Raw genomic sequence first — 21,298 nt, forward strand, 5'->3', positions numbered from 1 at the left:
GCTGATTTGGACAGGAAATGAAAGCGTGTTGAACTAGAGGAGAGATATGGACAGTGGCCAAGGTGAGGTTAGGGCAAGGTCAACGGTGGAGAGAACTCCAGGTATCCTACACACCACCAGTGCTTTGCATTGATGTGAACCTTCTACTAAAGGTACTGGAAAGGTACAAAAGAAGCTGATCATTTTTACCATTTATCATTCATGTTTTGCTAATTTCCCTTTAGGGCTAATAATCACAAACAAATCTACTTTTGTATGCACATTTTTTGTAACCAATATATCTGCTAATATTTGGCCATTTTGAGATTATTGACATTGACTGATAAACAGGTGACTCTTACAAAACCAGTAAAGAAAATGTCCTGGTCAGATTTAACCAATAGGCAAATTGTTATTTAGGCATTGATTTAGCAAACTTTCGTTCAGGTCTGGCTCCATTCTGGTATGGAACACCCACTTCTAATCAATTTAGAATAAAATATATGTACCATCATACCAAATTGTTGGGCTTTTTGCCACTTTTATGGACAGGAAACACAGCAAGAATACTAAAAAGACTTACACAAGGAAACAGGAACATATATATATATACCCATCCATGCATCCATCCATCCATTTTCTCCCGCTTGTCCGAGTTGCGGGGGCAGCGTTCTGAGCAGGGATACCTAGACCTCCCTCTCTCCAGCCACTTCAGCTAGCTCTCCCGGGAGGATACCAAGGCATTCCCAGGCCAGCCTAGAGATATAATCTCTCCAGCTTGTCTGGGGTCTGCCCCGGGGTCTCCTCCCAGATGGAATACCTCTACAGGGAGGCATCTGGGGGTATCCTAGAAAGATGTCCAAACCACCTCAACTGGCTCCTTTCAATTCAGAGGAGCAGCGGCTCTACTTTGAGCCCTTCCCGAATGTCCAAGCTCCTTACCCTATCTCTAAGGCTGAGGCCAGACACCCTACAAAGGAAACTCATTTCCGCCGCTTGTATCTGCAATCTCATCCTTTCGGTCACTACCCAACATAGGAACATAGATCGGCTGGTAAATCAATAGCCTTGCCTTCAGGCTCAGCTCTCTCTTCACCACGACTGACAGTCAGGTACAATGCCCACATAACTGCTGACACTGCACCGATCCAACTGTACTGTATATACTGTGTATATATTTTTTTAATCAGCTAAGTGAACATGTTTGGGTGATTCTCACAAAACTTGTCAAGAAAATGTCCTAATCACATATAACCCCAAGTCTAAAAATATATAATGTAAAATTATATATTGCATAAAGAAAATGAAGCCTACATTTGGAACCATAAACATTTTTTTGCATTGTGACATTATTTTCAGGACACTTAAATGGATAATTGTATAATTTACTCACCCTCATGCCTTCCCAGATGTAGACTTTCTTTCTTCTGCTAAACACAAACAAAGATTTTTAGAAGAATATCTATAGCTCTATAGTCAAGTCAAGTTTATTATTTTAGCACATTTAAAAACAACCTTGGTTGACCAAAGTGCTTTACAATTAAATGAAAAAATAACTAAAATAAAAATCCTAACAATTAAAAAACATTAAAAGCAAGGGAAAAGAGACGGTTTTGAGCAAAGATTTCAAAAAACCGACTATGTGGAAGCAGCTCTAACTGACACAGGCAAACTGTTCCAAAGCTTAGGGCCTGCCACAGCAAACGTTCGGTCCCCTCTGCACTGCAAACTGGATCTAGGGACATATAGCAGCCGGCTATTACCTGATCTGAGATCTGGAAGGATTGTGTGTGCATAGTAAGTCTGCGAGATACTGTGGAGCTAAATTATTAAGGGATTTGTACACAAATAATATTTTTTTTCTGATTTTCTCCCCCTTTTTCTCCCCAATTTGGCATGCCCAATTCCCAATGCGCTCTAGGTCCTTGTGGTGGCGTAGTGACTCACCTCAGTCCGGGTGGCGGAGGACGAATCTCAGCTGCCTCCGCAACTGAGACCGTCAACCTGCCGCATCTTATCACGTGGCTTGTTGAGCGTGTTACCGCGGAGACATAGCGCATGTGGAGGCTTCACGCCATTCTCCGCAGCATCCACGCACAACTCACCACGCGTCCCACCAAGAGCGAACCACATTATAGCGACCATGAGGAGGTTACCCCATGTGACTCTACCCTCCCTAGCAAATGGGCCAATTTGGTTGCTTAGGAGACCTGGCTGGAGTCACTCAGCACACCCTGGATTCAAACTCATGACTCCAGGGGTGGTAGTCAGCGTCTTTACTTGCTGAGCTACCCAGGCCCCCAATAATAACATTTTAAAATCAATACGATATCTGACTGGCAGCCAATGCAGAGAGCACAGAAAAGGGGTGATATGATCACGTTTACGGCTGCCTGTCAGAAGTCGAGCAGCCACGCATTTTGAACTATTTGTAGATGAGAAATGGAAGAATGGGGCAAACCAAAGAATAAAGATTTGCAGTAGTCGAGACGCAAGGAGATGAAAGCATGAATAACAATCTCGAAGCTCTGCAAAGGAAGGGTTTAGTTTTCACTAATCGCCACAAGTGAAAGAAGCTCGATCTGACGACAGCATTAATTTGCTTATCAAAGTTAAGGTTGCAATTGAAATAGATGCCTAAAACCTTAACGCAGGAAGACAAGTAAGGAGCAAGATTACCCAAATCGAGATTGTTCCAATTATTTTCCTCATTTGATCCAAACCAAATAATTTCAGTTTTGTCTTCATTTAAGTTTAGAAAGTTACAAGTAAACCATAATTTTAATTCATGTAAACATGCTACAAGTTGTTCGAGAGCAGTATTGTCATCACGATTCAAGGGTATGTAGATTTGAGTGTCGTCAGCGTAGCAGTGATTTGACAAACTGAATTTGCTAAGTATAGAGCCAATAGGTAACATATATAGCGAGAATAAGATAGGTACAAGAATTGAACCTTGGGGCATGCCACAAGATAGGTGTGCAACGGAGGATATGTGTTTGCAATAGCAACAGAGAACCTTCTATTTGACAGATAAGACTGGAACCATTTCAGAACTGTACCCCTAATTCCAACGAAACGCTCTAAATGAGAAATAACAATATTATTATCCACAAAATCGAAAGCAGAGCTGAGGTCTAAGAGAACCAAAGCCATAGTGCTACCAGAGTCAGTGGTCATTAAAATATAATTATAGAGCAGACTCGGTACTATGCAAAGTTTTAAAACCTGACTGAAAAATATAGAAATTGGGGGATAAAATACAGTATGCATAACTGTCATGAAAATAATGTCACAATGTAGAAAATCTTAATGGCCCTTTAAAACCGTAATTTTATATATGCAAAGTAGGGATGCACCGATCCGATACCTGGATCAGTATCGGCTCCGATACTGAAGCTTTAAGACGGATCGGGTATCGGTCCGACGAGACCGATCCAAATCCGATACTGTGTGTGTTAGTCATGTTCGTTACTGTCAAGCTCCAAAAATGACATAAGAGAACCATAAAAACACAAAGTAGTTCATATGACTCATGCATTTTATTCAAAGCCTCTTGAAGACGTGCGATAGCTCTGTGAATCACAAAAGGCTGTGTTCAATAAGTAAATATATAGTATGCATAGTGCCAGCATGTTAGTGAATGGTCCTGCTCTGTTGACCCAAACTCACACACAGGCTGGTGATGCACTCACGGCTATTTTTAGCCTTCACAGCTCTGCGCAATATTTGAGCGCTACTCAAAAACAGCATCTCAGATGTAGATGCTCAGTAGTTCGGTTCACTTATAATATGCATTTAGAACGGCACTGGAGGTGCATTTTAACAGAATTTTAATAAGAAGCTAATTAAACTACTGTGAACTTGCCTACAAAAAGACACATACAGGACTTCCTGGAGAGTTTAGAATGTCAAAATAAAAGCGTGAGGGTTTAAAAATTGCACGATTTAAATATATTACTGTTGTATTTCAAATTAAAATTAAAAGTCAATAATAATAATATTAATAACAATTTATTATTATTATTATTATTATTATTATTATTATTATTGTCATCATTAGTATTGGTTTACAATTTATAACAATATTTATGTTGAATGGGTTCCAAAAAATAACTGTGTGAATGAAAAGTGGACTGATATCTTACAACTAAACTGAACAAAAAAGAGATCTGAATCCTTTAAAGTCCAGATACAAGTTGAAACATTAAAAAAAAAGAAAAAAAGAAAAAAGGCAAAAATAAAACACAGTTTTTTTTTCTATGATGACTTATACTGGAATTACTGTTAATTCTGCTGCTACATTATACAGTATACTAGTTAATAATAAAGTGTTTCTTAATAAGCTATACATTTATACTGAAATAATGTGTAGTTAGAGGTTTGTGTTTCTTTACATATTAAAGAGTACTCCCAATTAGTTCCACATAATAATGTAAAGATATTCTAAACTGATTATGCAAAAAAAACAATACTGGTATCGGGTTGGGATTGGTATCGGCCGATACTGAGATTTCCGATATCGGATCGGAAGAGAAAATTGGTAACGGTGAATCCCTAATGCAAAGTATAGTTTCTTATAAATTTTATGTTTCTATAGATTTTAGAGTAAAATAGGACCAGGAAATTCTTCACAGGTTTCGTGAGAATTATCCAGACGTGTTCACTTGGCTGATTAAAAAAAACATTTTCCCGTGTGCAAGTCTTTTAAGTATTCTTGCTATGTTTGCTCTCAATATAAGTGGTAAAAAAACAGCATGTTCAGGTCTGTTACCCTTTACTGGTTATCATTTTTGTCCTTCCAGACAGTCAAAGACTAGATTTGGGTACAGTGAGTTTGCCCTAGTTCAGCATATGTCTTTTGTGTATGTCCACCCTTTTATTAATCTCTCTGCTCAGTGCTGTGATAGACATGACTTGCTGAATGGCCTCTGCTGACCTTGATCTGAAATGGCTCCATAAAGCGGACTGTCCCTCTATTTCTCAGAAGGCAGAGCTTAAGAGGAAGGCTTGATTAGATATGTACTGCAGACTGGTGCTGTTGTCCTGGGTTAGGCATGACAAATTCAAAGACAGGCAGGGTCACGCTTTATGAAATACGCTGTGTGGCTCAGTAGCTCAGAAATATGAGGAACGTGCATAGATTTCACAAAATATGAAAGAATGTGTATTGAAAGTTTTTAAAATCTTGTGATATTTACAGAGTAATAGTGAGATAAAGACAGTGAAATAAAGAGAGAAAGAGAAAGATACATAGTAATGATAATTAGATTTGTATGTTTACTGTAGAAAATGCGAGTTGCACTTGCCGGTACAAAACCCCTAAACATACATAAAAATGCTAATTATGCCTTAGCAAGCACCACTAATTATGTTAGTGTGATAGAACAGCCACTGTACAAAAACAAGCATGTATATTTACCTGCCTTACAGCATACAAATACACACCCCTCTACATACCTGAATGCTTTGCGTCCATTCACAGTAAGGAGGTAGAGAGATGTAAAGCCCATTAGATGTCATGCAACTGCATGTATGTGAACGTCAGTCAGTGTTTTCCTTACTGCAGAGTAGTTCTGTGTAAGTGCTTTGTCTTTTCAAAGTTCTCAGTGTTTTTAGCTAATGCTACTCTCTACGTTGCATACTATGTGTGCAATATTTGTTATTTTATTTCATTATTTAATAAGCCAATTAAAATCTGGTTAATGCTGAGTTAGAGAAGAATGCAGATTTTGATGGATGGAAGATGACGTCTCAGCACTCTAGAATGCTTTCTGTCCCTGTAGGATTTCAGCAAAGTGTGCATTGACTTACTAATGGAATGTTTGTTTTAGGGGCCACTTTGATCACTGAATATGATTCGGAACTGTACAAGGACACCTACAGTAATGGCACAATCCGGTTTGAGCTTTCACAGCCTTTCAAAACACTTCAAAGTGAACTGTGTACTTTGTTAACCCTTGCACTTGATTCGTGCAAAAAGAAAAACACGGATAAGCAATATTTCAGCAGAGCCAGCCAAATATTTGTACTTAACCCCACTGTGGCTGCTTTAGCACAATATATGATGCTTATGAAAATGGGGGGAAACTTTCTGCATAATAAACAAAACAATATAATATTTTTGTAAGATTGTAGCCATTTTTATTTATTAAAATAACATTTATTACAACAGAATTATTTTGCAAATATTTAGGCCTATATTTAACTAAACATTGTCATATACACTCACTGAGCAGTTTATTAGGAATTACTTGCTACTTGTTCATGTGATTATCTAATCAGCCAATCGTGTATCAGCAGTGCAAAAAATAATTCATATACGGGTCAGGAGCTTCAGTTAATATTCACAACAACCTTCAGAATGGGGAAAAAATGTGATTTCGACTGTGGCATGATTGTTGGTGCCAGACGGGCTGGTTTAAGTATTTCAGTAACTTCTGATCTTCTGGGATTTTCACGCACAACAGTCTCTATAGTTTACTCAGAATGGTGCCAAAAACAAAAAACATCCAGTGAGCGGCAGTTCTGCAGACAGAAACTAATTTTTGATGAGAGAGGTCAACAGAGAATTGCCAGACTAATTCGAGCTGACAGAAATAGCATCTAAGAATGCACAAAACATCAAACCTTGAGGTGGATGGGCTACAACAGCAAAAGACCATGTCAGGCACTTTATTAGGACCATAGTGTTCCTAATAAAGTGCTCAGTGAGTTTAAATACAGTCAAGTAATAACATACAAATACGATTCTGATTCAGATCTGATTCAAATAACGATACATTTAATGCACTGGCCCATAATTATTTAAAAAAAAAAGTATTACACTGGTCGTGCATGTCTGTGCACGGATCCAGCGAAGACAAAGCAAAAGAAAGATGTGCCGTATTTTTATCGTCTTTGTAAGATTTTGCGGGACCATGTCTTTTTATCTCATCACATTCCATTCAGACTGCAAACACAGAACTTGAGTAAAATATCATTTTTTTTTTTGCCATGGCGCTGTAGATTCAGCAAAAATAAATAACAGTGCAGGAAACACTGCGTTGATATTGTGTTGATGAGACTAGGGCATCTCTCCAGCCCATGTTATTTATGCATTGACTGTTTTGGGAGGTTTGACTCATTCACCCTGGGTAGCTTTCACTCTTCCTCTCTCTCACACTGTCTTCAAGTCTTTTGTACTTTTGTTCCTACTCAAACTAGGTCTTTTGTTTCTTTTTTGTTTTGTTTTTTTACAATGCATTGCCTAATCAGAAGAGGCAGCATGTAGGTATACCCGACACAACATGACACACACGCCTAACCTGGCTGCATGATTCACCATTTCTTCTGTTGTCACTTATTTGTCCTTTTCTTTCGATTTTCTTCTCTTTTTTTTTTCTCTCTTGTACCACAGAATGATCATCTTATATGAGAAATTATGCTAACAATTTCTTGATATCTTTTTTTTTTTTTTTATCCTTTTTTCATTCTTGTTTCTCATGTTTATTAAACATGCAGTTGCAATATGCTTTTATTGTAAGTGTTAACATGAATATTTCAGTTTTATTTTGTTTTGGCTTGCACTTTCATTAAAGAACTGACATCTTCAGTTATATTGCTTTTTTGATCTTTCATGTCTTTACGTATTCCTGCTGAAAAAACAGCTTAAACCGGCTAAGCTGGTTTGCTGGTCTTAGCTGGTTTAAGATGGTCTCCAGCTGGTTTTCAGCTGGTTTAAAATTCCTCTAAAACAATGTAACAGACCAGCCTGACCAGGCTTAGAGAGAATCTAAGACCACCAAACCACCTTAAACTGATTTAAGCTGTTTTCTTTTTTCAGCAGGGTTAAGCCTTATGGTTTGATATTTTGTGGCAATCTTTTGATTTGCCTGTGTTTGTCTGACACCTTCTTGCATCTGTAGCTTGACCGATGGCTTATCTTGTTCATCAGTTGTTTTATTTTCTCTCTCTACCTCCTTTTTTCCTCTCTCCCTTGCACCCTTGTCTGGCTGCATGGCATTCTGATAACTCTATAACAAGTGCAAATAATTATAATGTGAATTTAATCCATTTCTGCGGTCTCTCGCTCTCTGTCTCTCCCACTCTTTTTTTCCCAAGGGGATGTGCTCTTTCAGATGGCTGAGGTTCACAGACAAATCCAGATGCAGCTGGAAGACATGGTGGGTATCAGTAACGTGATGAGGATCTTATTGCCTCTTAGACTTGCTTTTTCTCATTACATTTTCTCATAACCTGATTCTCTCAGTCATGTCATATCTAAGAGGCCCCATTAGCTACCAGGGCGAGGATGTAGAAGGGAGCAGGGTCTCAAAATGTCAAATCGGCTTCCGTACACATAGGGAGGACAATAGTCTGTCACCTGTGTAAATACACCACTTCAGACATTTCACAGACTTTCCTGTACTGTGCAACACAGCTGCAGAAGTTAAACAAACCATATCTAAATCTCAGATTGGAGACTCTCAAAGTGATAACAGGCCAGAAATTTGTGTAAAGGTCTCTAAGTGGGTAAATTATGTCTGGGACAGTGAGATCTTAGGTTTCAAATCCTAGTGAGCTGCCATGCTTTCTGCAGTCTAAATAGGCAGCTGCTGTCTAAGTGGCCATTTACATAGGACATGTTGTTCCATTAAAAAAGAGCTAGACACAGAGCAGCAGAATGGAACAGAATTCAGGTGTCTCTAGACGTGCTTTTGTAGTTCGCATGTTGCTAAGCTAATGACGTGATCATCTAACAAGCATAAAAATACACAGTGCACAAATATTCTGTAAAACAGTCAAATTTGAATTAGGTTGGACACTACTTTTTTAATAAATTTTTTTTTTGGTATTGAATTAATTATAAGGACAGTTAACAGCCTGCATGTTGTAAGCACCTTAATGCAGCCTACACAGGCAGCTCACTAGGTTTTGGCATGATAGAGCCAGTGGTTCAGTTCTGTAAGGATGGATATTTTGTCATGGTGTGTCAGATTTAAGCTCATCACCCCCCATTGACTGAGACATCAGTTTTGTGTGTGATTTGTCTAATCAAACCCAGCAGCCATATTCGTCTCGTGAAAAATAAACAGTTTTTGTTTACTCTCATTTTCAGCTGAAATCATTCCACAATGAACTACTCACAGAACTGGAGAAAAAAGTAGAATTGGATGTGCGCTACCTAAATGTAAGTGAAAACACACAGACACATATAATATCGTGTACTCCACATGCTTAAGCAAAATGTGTTGTGTTTATTGAGTGGGAAGTATAAATGCCTCGATATACGTTCTATGAAATTGAAGAACGAATGGGTATGATGTAATTTAGAGAAAAATCTGGCCAAAAATAAGGTGTTTTTGCATTCATTTCTGTGGTTTGTAACAGCTAGCCTGGGCAAGCTTTTAGGAAAGCGTCTTACCGGCTGCTAAAGAACTTCTTACTTCCATTGGTCCACGTCATCAGTAGGTGACCTACCTTGAGGCCGACAGCTAATTCTGTTTATGTTGTTCATTCAGTAAAAATAAGTCAACACATCGGCGTGTAGAGTTATTAGCAAGCTGGTGCAAATTTACCTACATCTGTTGGAGCATTAGCATAGAGACATTTTCCAAAAACTTGTCATGAATTTTTTGTTTAATTAGTCTACAAAAGGAATTAAATCAACTCAAATACTCTCAAGTGCCCATTCACTCATGTACCATCTGCAGCGAAAGCCATTTATACATCTGCCCAAAGTAAGATGTGCCTCTATCATCATTCTTTTTTCTGTATTTTGCCCATTAACACTCTTTTATACACCCATCTTTGCAGTAGTATCAGTGTCATCATAAAATACAATACCAGAGTATTACTGGCACATATTATGGCAGCGTATTGCGTGTTAGCTTGTTAGCGTCATGAATTCAGAATGTAAACAAGACAAATGGTGCATTTTCTTCTTCTATACTACATTAAATCTTCATCGAGTGGTTGAACAGCTCCTTTTAATGTCACATTAGTGTCTTGAGCATCCTTATATTTAAATGTACTTCTAAACACTGTCTGAATGTTCACAACCAATATACCGTTGTTCGGCTGTTTCAAACTTATTTTAGTAAGCCATTCTGAAGAAACTCTAAAAACTATAATTATAACAAAAACACTTATAATTCACTGGATAATTTGATTCAAACTCATAATGATGTTCACTAGGGACTATCATAGAGAACATAGAGGCCAGTAACAACCACCTTGCAATGCCCTTGCAACCACCTAACAAGTACACAAATAACAGTGCTTTCAGTAACATAATAACTAGATGTTTTTCCCCTTTTCACATAACTGGTCTTATTTACCCCTAGATTACTCTCTTAAGGCAATAACTGAGTTTAATGCATGATATGAAATGGAGAGTATTACCGGTATTAACACCTTCTAAAAGGCTTTCAAAAGAGAGAAATATTTCTCTAATTGAAATAAGTCTTTTTTACGTGCATGAAAGATCAGCAGTGCATCTGAAACATAATTTTCAGCTTCACTGATTGACAAGTCATCTTACTAAGGTGTCTAACATGCTTGTTTGTTAACACATTTGATAGACCCTCAGCTTTTCAGGTTCATCTCCGCATCTTGGCAAGAAATTAAAGCCATTTGGTGACTCACTTCCAGCATTGACAGAAATAATTAACTACGCTCCCATGGTTTTCCATTCCACGGATAGTAAGGATGGAAAAAAAATAGGGTTAGACTCAGTCAAATGTAGCAGAAGGCTTTGGCATTGAAGACTAGTGGAAAACAAAGAGGCATAGACTGAAACACAATGAATTCAGGAAGCGGGGAATTCTGGGAAGATACTTTGAGGACAATGCACGAACTGATTGGGCTGACTCAGCCAAGTTCTCATTAGCAAAGAACACGTGACGACCTTCAGGTCTTTTAGATTCTGGGTTCACATCAGTTAAGAAACAACTGACTCTCAGTGGGTATACTAAACTTTATTCTGAAAGCTTTTTTTTGTTTTGTTCAGGATGTCCTGAAAATAAGTTATCAAGCATCAAGCATCTCATTCCGTTCTATTTGGCATTTATCCAATTGAGGTCTTTGTGGAATCAAAATATCAACAAAGTTCCTCATCTTGTTCATTTTAATATTGTTAATCGCTGCATGTAATGAGAGCCATGTTATTGTGTCTGGCAGGCAGCTTTGAAGAAATATCAGATGGAACACAAAAGTAAAGGAGAGAGTTTGGAGAAGTGCCAGGCCGAACTGAAGAAACTACGCAAGAAAAGTCAGGGCAGCAAAACCCCCTCCAAATATGGAAACAAGGAGATGCAGGTGAGTCAGTGCTGCTTGTCAAATTTAAATGAAAAAGATGCTGCTGACGACAGTGGTTGCAAGAATCCAGGACATTTCAATGCTTAACATTTTCCCCAATGTACAGAAAATGAGTGTAATTGAAGTTTGACAATGTTAGTTTCCTGCTTTTCTAGTTTTGCAGTAACTGAGAGGTTTCCAGAGCTTAGACATTGAATTTGTTTGTGATGTATGTTATGTGCAATCCATGACTCTGAGACTCTCAGCAGTTTAACACCTTTGAACACACTTGAGAGAGAATGAGAAAACAAAACAAGTTAAGGCATATTTTAATTTTTTATTTTTTTTACAAAATGTGTGATCACACTCTTACAGGCTAAATGATGGCATTCATCCATTTGTCATATACATTTTATTGTTATTTTTATTACTATTTGAAAAACCCCTTACATTAATATCAAACTTTGGCACATTACTCATCCAACACTGTTTGTGCTACTGATACAAATGCGTGTTTGGTATCTCAAATTGTGCTGCTTGTTGAGGAGAGGCGTGCTATTAATTTTTCTAAGCGATCAGACTTGTGATTTTCGGCTGGCAGATGACAAAACAGGTGATCCATAAACTTGCGTTGAAAGATGAATATGAGTCATATCTAGGGTCCAGAATATCATGGAGAATTTAAGATGGGCTCTTTTTTGGGCCAGTAACAGAGGTAGATAGTAACGTGCTACATTTACTCTGTTACATTTACTTGAGTAACTTTTTGGAAAAAAATGTACTTTTAGAGTAGGTTTAAAAGTGGGTACTTTTTATTCTCACTCAAGTAAATTTCTAATGAAACAAATTTACTTTTACTATGGGCGGCGTTCCTGTCATTACATTACTGGGTTTCATTTTAATTAATGTGTAATTTTTTGAGAGAATACTGAATGGGACTTTTACGACAGTGGAAGTTCACACAGCTGCGTGTTGTCACAGGCTGTCACTCAAGCTGAGTCCATCACTGCTCCAGCATCATGCTCTTCTAACTAAGTGAAACTTTTTCTTCGCTCCGCACAGTGAAAAAATAATAGATTTGTCATGCAATGCCTTCATTTAACACCAAGTCAAGCTTATATTTCAAGATTAAAATTGCAGCTCCAACTTAAGGCAGCACTCTGAGGTAAGTTGTGGCTCTAATGATAACGTGGGTGTTTCTGTGACATGGTGATGGCCATTTTCAGGGTGATTCTGTAACTGGGCTCTTATGACAATAGTTTTTAAGTGTAAATTTTTATATCAGTGCAGCAATATATCAGTGCGCTTTGTCTCACGTCCCGCATGTTATGAGCAGTATTTACCTATTTACCCCGAGCCCTCGTGGGGGTACTGGAAACTATAGCAGCTACTTAGGGCTGATTAACTGAATAAATCCATGAAAACATCCAAGTTAAGTGTAAATACCTTTTGCTCTGCCATTCACATGATTGTATGGAGAGCGAACAGACAGCATTTCTGCACATGCACAGCGTGGGGTGCGTGTGAGAGATGTGCGGGTGTGAGACGATTGTATGGCAAAGAGAGTGGCTGTGTCCGAAATCGTTCACTCATTCACTATTTGCTATATAGTGAATGGCAGTAAGTGCACTATATCTCAGCATTGAGTGAACAAAAGAGTGAGTGAATTCAGACGCTGACGTATACACCGAGCGTCGGAACTCTGGGGTTGTCGCAGAAACAATGTCACATATGAACTTTTAAAATACTTGGGCCTTACTTGATATTCTTATTAAATAATATATTAATACAATAAATCTTCATTCTGTTTGTCATTTTTAATATATATGTTGATATAAAGAGTAAACACATTTTTATCTAATGTACATTATTGTTTTTATTTGTTATACTTTAGTATCTTTAAACTCCAATACAATCTGGGTAGCGTTTTTGGGCACATAGCACCCTCATCCGACCATAAACAGCACCAAAGTCATCATAACCTTCATGTTTTAACTGAACATTTAAATCATACACAGAATGATCATTTCGATTGTGTGCAGTCTCCTGAGTTAAGATAATATCACCTCAGTGAATTTAGTAAATTAAGAATTCTTCATCTTAATGGCAAAATTCTGTATAAATATAAATAAAGAGTACATTTAAAAATGTATCTGTATGATTTGCCTCTCTATATGTTATGTTATTTTAATCAAGTGATGATTTGTCAAAAAGTAATACAATACATTCAGCATGAAATAAAAAATTGCAGGAGTGAACGAAGCGATAAACAACCAGCTCGTACATCTTTACCACGGTGGATTATGGGCAATTAACTGTCGTCGAGTTTACATCAAATGTACACTTGAAATTAGAGTGCATTTTGGGTAAGAATGAGTGAACAATAGTAGGGAAGGAGTGGCTCACTCAGAATTCAGACACTCCTACAAAATGGTGTACACCCGAAATAGTGCACTATATAGTGAATAGGGGGTGGTTTCAGACACAGCGAGTGTTCCACAACCGGGGTTGGTGCCCTACGCAGGCTGCGTACCCTTCATTTAGAGAGCGGCGGTACTGCTGTACAGAACTAATGAGCCTAAATTCTTTCAACACTGAAAACTGTAACTACATTGAAATAAGGATCCACGCAGTACTTTAAAAGCTATGAAATAGAGAAAGTAGGCATTAATAAAGCATGATCTTGCTTTATATTTCAGCATTATATATAATGTCACTGTGGGACATTTTCATGTTTTCACTGTAATAAATACTAGAAAGGTTTCCAAACCTCTCTTACTGACAAATTCATCCAGATCTGACAAGAGCCCTTAAAAGGATAGTTCACCTAAAAATGAAAATTCTCTCACCATTTACTCACCCTCATGCCATCACAGATGTGCATGACTTTCTTTCATCTGCTGAACACAAATGAAGATTTTTAGAAGACTTTCTCAGCTCTTTTGGTCCATACAATGCAACTGAATGTAATCATTTATGTTATACTTTTACTTATACTTGAGTAATTATTTTTTTAAAAGTAATTGTAATTTTACTTGAGTACAGTTTTTGGCTACTCGACCCACCTCTGGCCAGTAAGCAACCACCAAAAATTGCCCTAGCAACCACCCAGAACACCTTAGCAACTGCATAGCAACAATAAAAGCACTCAGAACACCTTAGGAACAACATAACAATACCGTGGCACCACTCACATTTACTACAGAAACAAAACATTTCATTTCAGTGTTTCCACGGTCATGGAAAACCTGGAAATATCAGGAAATTGTAAATTTGTGACATCCAGGCCTGGAAAAGTCATGGAAATTGATCAAATCTTAGAAGTCATGAACATTTAGTAAATTTAGCTTCATTTTTCTAGTTCTCTTCTGCTCTAAAAATATCTCATCAGCTAGATATTGCTCTTATGTACAGTAAGGGGCCATTCAGACCGGACGCGTTCTTGGCCAAAAAAAGATAGACGCAGCGCAACATATAGAACAGAACACAGGTATATCGCGGCGCTTCTGCGAGAGATGGTCAAAGACGGTCACTTAGCTCATGTTTACATAGACAAACAACAGAAATGATCACCTTCCAAGTGAGGGGGTGTGTTTTTTGCCCCTCACTGTAAGGCACACCTATCCATTGTGTGGTGCCCCAGTGCATTGCATACATTGCATTCTGTATATAGTTTTTGCGCCTCTGTCAAAAAGGGTGGGAACCCTGTAGTTTATATTGCACATTTTAACAAGACCTGAATTTTTTCACATTGTTTTCAGGGTTGCCAAATGCTTTTGTTTTTTGGATAGAGGTACATTTTAAAAACTTGATATGCTGTTGCTCTTTTCATGCTCCTGCTTTACACTGAATCAGACAAAAATAATAATAAAATAACATATTCCAGTTTTAGTCTGTTTGGCTCTTAAGGTGCTAAAGAATATCACACTGTTTGGCTCAAGTCCTTTCACACAATATTGTACTCGCTTTATGTGGCTTTCTTTATATTCTGTGTCCTTCTGTGTCCACTTTTGTTCATCAAGGCATTGTTGTATGGGAGTTGAATTGTCGGGGGCCGCTGTTTGTTTTGAATGGACGCCTCTCACTACCTTTGTCATCAGGTGCAAGGTTGGGAGGGAGTGGGAGTATTTTGGTGTGGGCTGACCTGAGGTCAGCTCATGCCCTGAGCAGTAGGTGTGCTCCATATAATGGTGTGGGAAAACACTGTTGTGTAAAACACTAAGGTTGTTGAAGACACTTAACAGGTGTCCGGTAGAAGAGAAAATGCAGAGAGAGGAAAGATAAGTGGGTCGTTCAAGTGAATGCATCATAATAACTGAATGAAGTAAACTTCCTGTTGCCAGGTCGCATAAGGAGTATCACCGTCAACCAAAGAGTATATGTAATTTGTATTCTGCACATGCTCTTTTATATTTTAGCTAAATGTCCACCGATATTGTTTTTATTTTTTATTTTTTTTATTTTTACGACTAATACCAATACAGATTGTTTGTAATAAGTAACAGATAAGTGTCTGAAAATGGATAATAATAAATGTTTTGACACAGTAATAACTAAATAAACATTTGACAACAAAAGAAAGTTAGGCAGACCAAAACAAAAGTTAAAGAATATTCACGACCATTTAGACCTTTGCGTAAATTTAATAACATAAATATTTACAATGCTATTATATTTATATATATGCAAATGTGTCTGTAATAATAATAAGTATATTATTATTATTATTATTATTATTATTATTATTATTATTATTATTATTGTTGTTGTTATGGCATTATATTTATGCAAAGTTGTTTTGCGATCTAAAAATGTATTTTATCAAAGTATTTATCTTTAAAAAAAGTAATTATTTTATTTTTCTGTTTTATCTGTTAAGCTTAAAATGCTACATATTTCTCATTTGAGAATTAATGTTATGAAAAATGTTGAGTAATTTATGCAAACAATACAGTCATTGTGGGGACACCATATATCGGTAGACCCGATATTGAAGAACCGATAGAAGATGAAAAGAGTTAATATTGGTAAAAATGATTGGTGGAAAAATCTTTAATTTTTAAATTCATTGCCTTATAGATCATTGACCTCTACTTAGTTTCAAAATTTTCTGCAGAGCTTTGTCAAGCAGAAAAAAAGGCTCCACTGTACTTAGTTGCTTGACGTGCAACCAAAGGCCAAAAGTTTGAGGCAGCATGTGGCTCCAAAGCTAGTGCATTTAGGAAACAGAAGGAAATCACTGACTGATTTTAGTCTTGCTTGTTACTCACAGCTCTTGGTGGCATGGATCTTGGAAATGGTTTTCAGAAATCAATGTTTGAAGCTGTAAGTCATATCGTCTCTGGCCCTAGCCCGAATCCCTCAGACTCTCCCCCAGGAATTTTTGCAGTTTACTAGGAGTGAAAGCTGAGGTCTAGCCCCTGAGAAACCCAAGGTCTCTGTGGATTGTATGTGTGTGTCTGGGTTTTGGTCTATGTGTAAACCCTTCACTTGTTTTCCAACAAATGGCAATTCTCTCATGAAATTTCTTATATGTACCTCCTCATGAATGACATTTTTTTTGTAATAGCTTTTGTCAATTATTTATAGGTGTGTGTGTGTGTGTGTGTGTGTGCATGTGTTTTCACGGCACTTGGCAGCTCAGTATGACACGTGGATAAATTTTACATGTGGGGCTCATCGTCCCTGCTGTGCGTCATGCTGGGGAGAGACTAGTTTCAGAGGTGGCATGAGCAGAACACCGCAAAACAAAAATCTCACTACATGCCAGCACTTTTACCTTTACACAGCTGGCATGATTATAGCAAATGCCAATATTCTTAAATTGGCGGACTGAACAGCCTGGCCGATATATCAGTCTATCACTTGTTGCTATTGTCTGAAAAATCAATGCATTGTGTAAAACAGTTTTTGTAGTTGTTATTTGAGATAGATTGAGATGGATTGTGTGCAGCTCCAAATTTCAAAGGATGTAGTTTTGGTATAAAATCTTGGCATAAATAAATGGTAGCATAAGTTAGCTCCAGTTACAGCATACAGTCGTTTATACTGAAAAGGTTATGTACAGCATAGAGCTGAACTCTCTCCATTTTCCTGAATTATTTCACAGTCATTAAAGCATAATATGTAATAAATACGGCTGTTCACCCAGCACACCTCCCTGATTACTAGAGAGAAACGCACATCTGTTTCAGCTCCCCCGCAGGATTGATGCCAATATTAATACCGTGACCAATGTAATGCACTCAATTCCCTCTCTTTCCTTGAGAAATCATAATGCACTGAAATTATGCTGCACTGCAATCTTATCCTACATTCATAATTCAAAAAGTGTTTAAATGAGGGCATGCAGGGGGCAGGCAGATTTATTTGAACTGGAATGTCACCATATGATTCCAGGCTGCAGTAGGCTTGGGTAGAGTAAAGACTTGTGTTACATCAACTGTGTGTGCATCGGTATTCTTTTTGGGTACCAAACTAAAGGGACATAATGCAGAAATATCGATCCTAATATGATATTTGAACCTATTTATCCCTACCCCATCTCACTGTGAGTCATATAGCTACATACAGGACTGCCTCAGCATTCAAAGACACTGTCACAATTCACATATTGCAGTGGTAACTGTATATACTTACCGACTCTAGGCTGCAAACCTGTTGACTGCAATATTTTGAGACTGACAGCTTTTAAGAGGGTGTTTTACTGTTTTAAAGTTGTGTATGATCATGTCAACTACTTTAACACATCAGTGGTACTTAATGTCATACCAATATCGCTGCCTGTCTATTATCAGGTACACTGTGAGATCATAAATATATATTTTTCGCTGATACATACAATCTGAGAGAAATCCATTTACATGTACACGCTGTAAGCGACTTACAGGGCATTCAAGGTATACATTTTATCAGCATGTACAGTTGTGCTCAAATTTGCATACCCTGGCAGAAATTGTGAAATTTTGGCATTGATTTTGAAAATATGACTGATCATGCAATAAAACAGGGGTCATTTCATTTTTTTCTTTGTTGCCATGTTTTGTTTTATGATTGTGCCATTCTGTTATAACCTACAGTTGAATATGAATCCCATAAGAAATAAATGTGTTTTGCCTGCTCACTTGTGTTTTCTTTAAAAATGGTATATATATATTACCAATTCTCCAAGGGTATGCAAACTTTTGAGTACAACTGTATGTTCCCAAGGAATCAAATCCATGCCATGACCTTGTACTTGCTAGCATTGTTGAGCTTCACGAAATATCACTGGCTTTCATACCTGTTAGTTTCTTTTGGTAATAAATAGATAAAATAAGCGTATAATGCAAGAACTTCTGTCTCATATGAGCTAGCTAGTGTAAGGACAGTATGGAAAAATTAAAATTTAATGGGTTTGAAAAGGATTAAAACATATTTCAGCTTTAACTACTTGACGATGTGTCTTTTGTACTCATTTTGTATCTAGGGTTGGACCTGCATCGGTTGTACATTTGGTTATAGGTGTGCTCACTGGAAGTTTTAATATGTTCCTGTAAATGTACTCATCATGACTCAACCACTGAAAGAACATATAATGTGAGGAGAAAAGGGGTCTTGACCGCAGGTCATTAAATACAGATCAGCTACTGCAGTATGGTGCTGTCATTATCCAAAGAGAGAGGAGAAGAGCATATCTATTCCATTAACACAAAAACATGCAGGATAGAGGCAGTTACATGCTAGGGCTGCACGATTTGGTAAAAAAAAAATACTGTATATTGTGATTATTTTGACAAATATTGCAATAAGTTATTAAACTCATCACATCTCATCATTGAGAGTGTGGGTGGGTGAACATGCTTCGTACATACATTTTTAGATGACCTTTTCTAACCTTAGACTATTAATAGACTTACAAACAGTGACTCCAGCCTTGTTCATTAACACTTGGTGGGAATGAACCAGCATAACTCACTGTGATATCAAGCCAAGGCTACACAGTTTGAGTAACCTTTTGCAGGGTGTCATTTGTGTCTGAGTGTGGGTGTATGGTTGGATCACACCCAGTTCCTCTAATGGGCAGCCTTGACAAAATATTGTAACAGTCCTGAACAGTTTTTTCAGGCCACATCATGTTTGTAAAGACATACCTGCAGTATCTAGGCATAAAACTAAACAAAATTTGAGTACATGTAAATGATTTTTAAATATCCTTATCCAGTAATCACAATCCACTGGAAATGCATTGGTAAAGTGTGTGGGGACATGGATTAAAACTGCAATTCATACTCAATCCAAAACAAACAACCCAAGTATTATTTGATAATTATCTTTAAAATGTTTTCCCTTTAAGCTTTATATTTCACAGTCCACTAAATGCTAAATAATGAGCTTGTCTGTTTGTCCCACAGTGCAGACCAAAGCGGTATAAAAACAGCTTTGTTCCAGCAGCTATTACTTAGTTGAACATATCGTAGCAACATTGCTAAGATGATGATGATAGATGCAATGTCTATTTTATTTAACTATTTATATATTGTATTTAAATGTTGATTGGAATGTAGAGCACTTGTTATCATGTTGTACACTGTTTGTTCTGTTTTTAAAAATGTGTCAAAATGTATGAACTCACCCACTGCAAACCAAATCTACCTATGGGTATAAATAAAGTAACCTGAACCTGAAACCAACCAGCCTGGGTAAATTCAGCCTTCACCAGCTTTGTGTGCTGTGGTCCATTGAGCTTTAGCATCACCATTTGCTATCATACAGTGACAGTAACAGCAAGCTTACGTAGTTGCCATTGAAATGTGCCGTTTCTCCAAGCATGGCCTCCATTACATCAGGCAGAGTCTAACTGGGACATTGTTTGCCATGTTTTGTCTGCTTCATGCCACCTTCCCTTTCCCCAGTATGTTGAGACTATCAGCAGCAAACAAAATGAGCTGGATAACTACATCAAAGACAGCTACAAGAATGCCCTGTCTGAAGAAAGGAGGAGGTATTGCTTCATGGTTGACCGCCAATGTGCCGTGGCCAAATCCAGCACCGCTTACCACACAAAGGTGAGAATCAGCTTCATGCTTCATGAATAATAAATAGAGCACAAAGTTTGGGTTGCAGAAATGCTGAAAAGTATGAAAAGTGGCAAAAATTAAAATTCTGTCAATTTACTTATCCTCATTTTGTTCTAAACCCATATGACTTTCTTTCTTGGCTGAGTCTGTCATTCTGCCTAACATCTCCTTTTGTGTTCCGTGAAAGAAAGTAAGTCATATTGGTTTGGAACAACATGAGGGTAATTGTTTACAGAATTTTCATTTTAGTGTGAACTGTCCCTTTAAGTATCCATTTACATGTGTTAACCCTTCAGTTATCTAATCTAAACATTATATTCTCAAACTTTATTATACATATTGCAAATTATTGCATATTGCCACTCTGCTCAGATGTTTCTGCCCCAAATTCCATTAATTCATCATTCATCTCATTTAATTTCAAAGCTTATCAAGCCGACTTGCTATCATCCCATCATGCTTGCTAGAGAATGATCATTGATAATTGTTCTAGTAAGGTTCTTATTTGGACCAAAAATGGTTATGTTCTAATTAGTGGTTGATCAAAATAGGTTTTTCAATGGCCGGTGCTGATATTGATATCTAGAGACAGAGGTGGCCTATATAATGCTGATATATACTGCACATATTTAATGACAGGAAATGTACACAATATAGCTGAAATGAACACTTATTTAACACAGCGGGCCCTATTTTAAGAGCGCTAGCACTAAGCGCAGCGCTATGCCATAAGTCATACTCGCAAAGTCAATGAGCATGTACATGAAGTTTTGGTATTTTTGTGCAAGCATGGGCAAGTCTAGGCGCAAGTGGGTTTGGCGAAATTGCATGCACACAGCGCTAATGGGCTGGGTCAAATGCAATTTAATTCTGAGGTTCTTCTCCGGCACCGTCTGCGTCCTATTATAGAGTTCATTCCTTGTCATGCACCAGCGATATAAACAAAGATAGCACATTCATAGGAAGTTGGTTGTGTAAAT

The 21,298-nt window shown here is 37.6% G+C and overlaps 1 protein-coding gene across 9 annotated transcripts in view; it reads left to right on the forward strand.

Annotated features, from left to right (window-relative positions):
• Window positions 1–21,298, forward strand: part of baiap2b (BAR/IMD domain containing adaptor protein 2b) — a 95,401-nt gene that overhangs the window by 45,022 nt on the left and 29,081 nt on the right. For 7 of the 9 annotated variants that reach the window (XM_051668006.1, XM_051668008.1, XM_051668011.1 and 4 more), the window contains 4 exons: window positions 8,083–8,144; window positions 9,080–9,151; window positions 11,143–11,280; window positions 20,154–20,306. In XM_051668006.1, coding sequence (XP_051523966.1) covers window positions 8,083–8,144; window positions 9,080–9,151; window positions 11,143–11,280; window positions 20,154–20,306 — 425 coding nt within the window. Of the gene's footprint in view, window positions 1–7,241; window positions 7,249–8,082; window positions 8,145–9,079; window positions 9,152–11,142; window positions 11,281–20,153; window positions 20,307–21,298 lie in introns of those variants that run through there. The other 2 variants (XM_051668015.1, XM_051668013.1) reach the window with 2 other exon arrangements.

The sequence above is a fragment of the Myxocyprinus asiaticus genome, chromosome 32, assembly GCF_019703515.2.
Source record: "Myxocyprinus asiaticus isolate MX2 ecotype Aquarium Trade chromosome 32, UBuf_Myxa_2, whole genome shotgun sequence".
In the NCBI taxonomy this organism is placed as follows: domain Eukaryota; kingdom Metazoa; phylum Chordata; class Actinopteri; order Cypriniformes; family Catostomidae; genus Myxocyprinus; species Myxocyprinus asiaticus.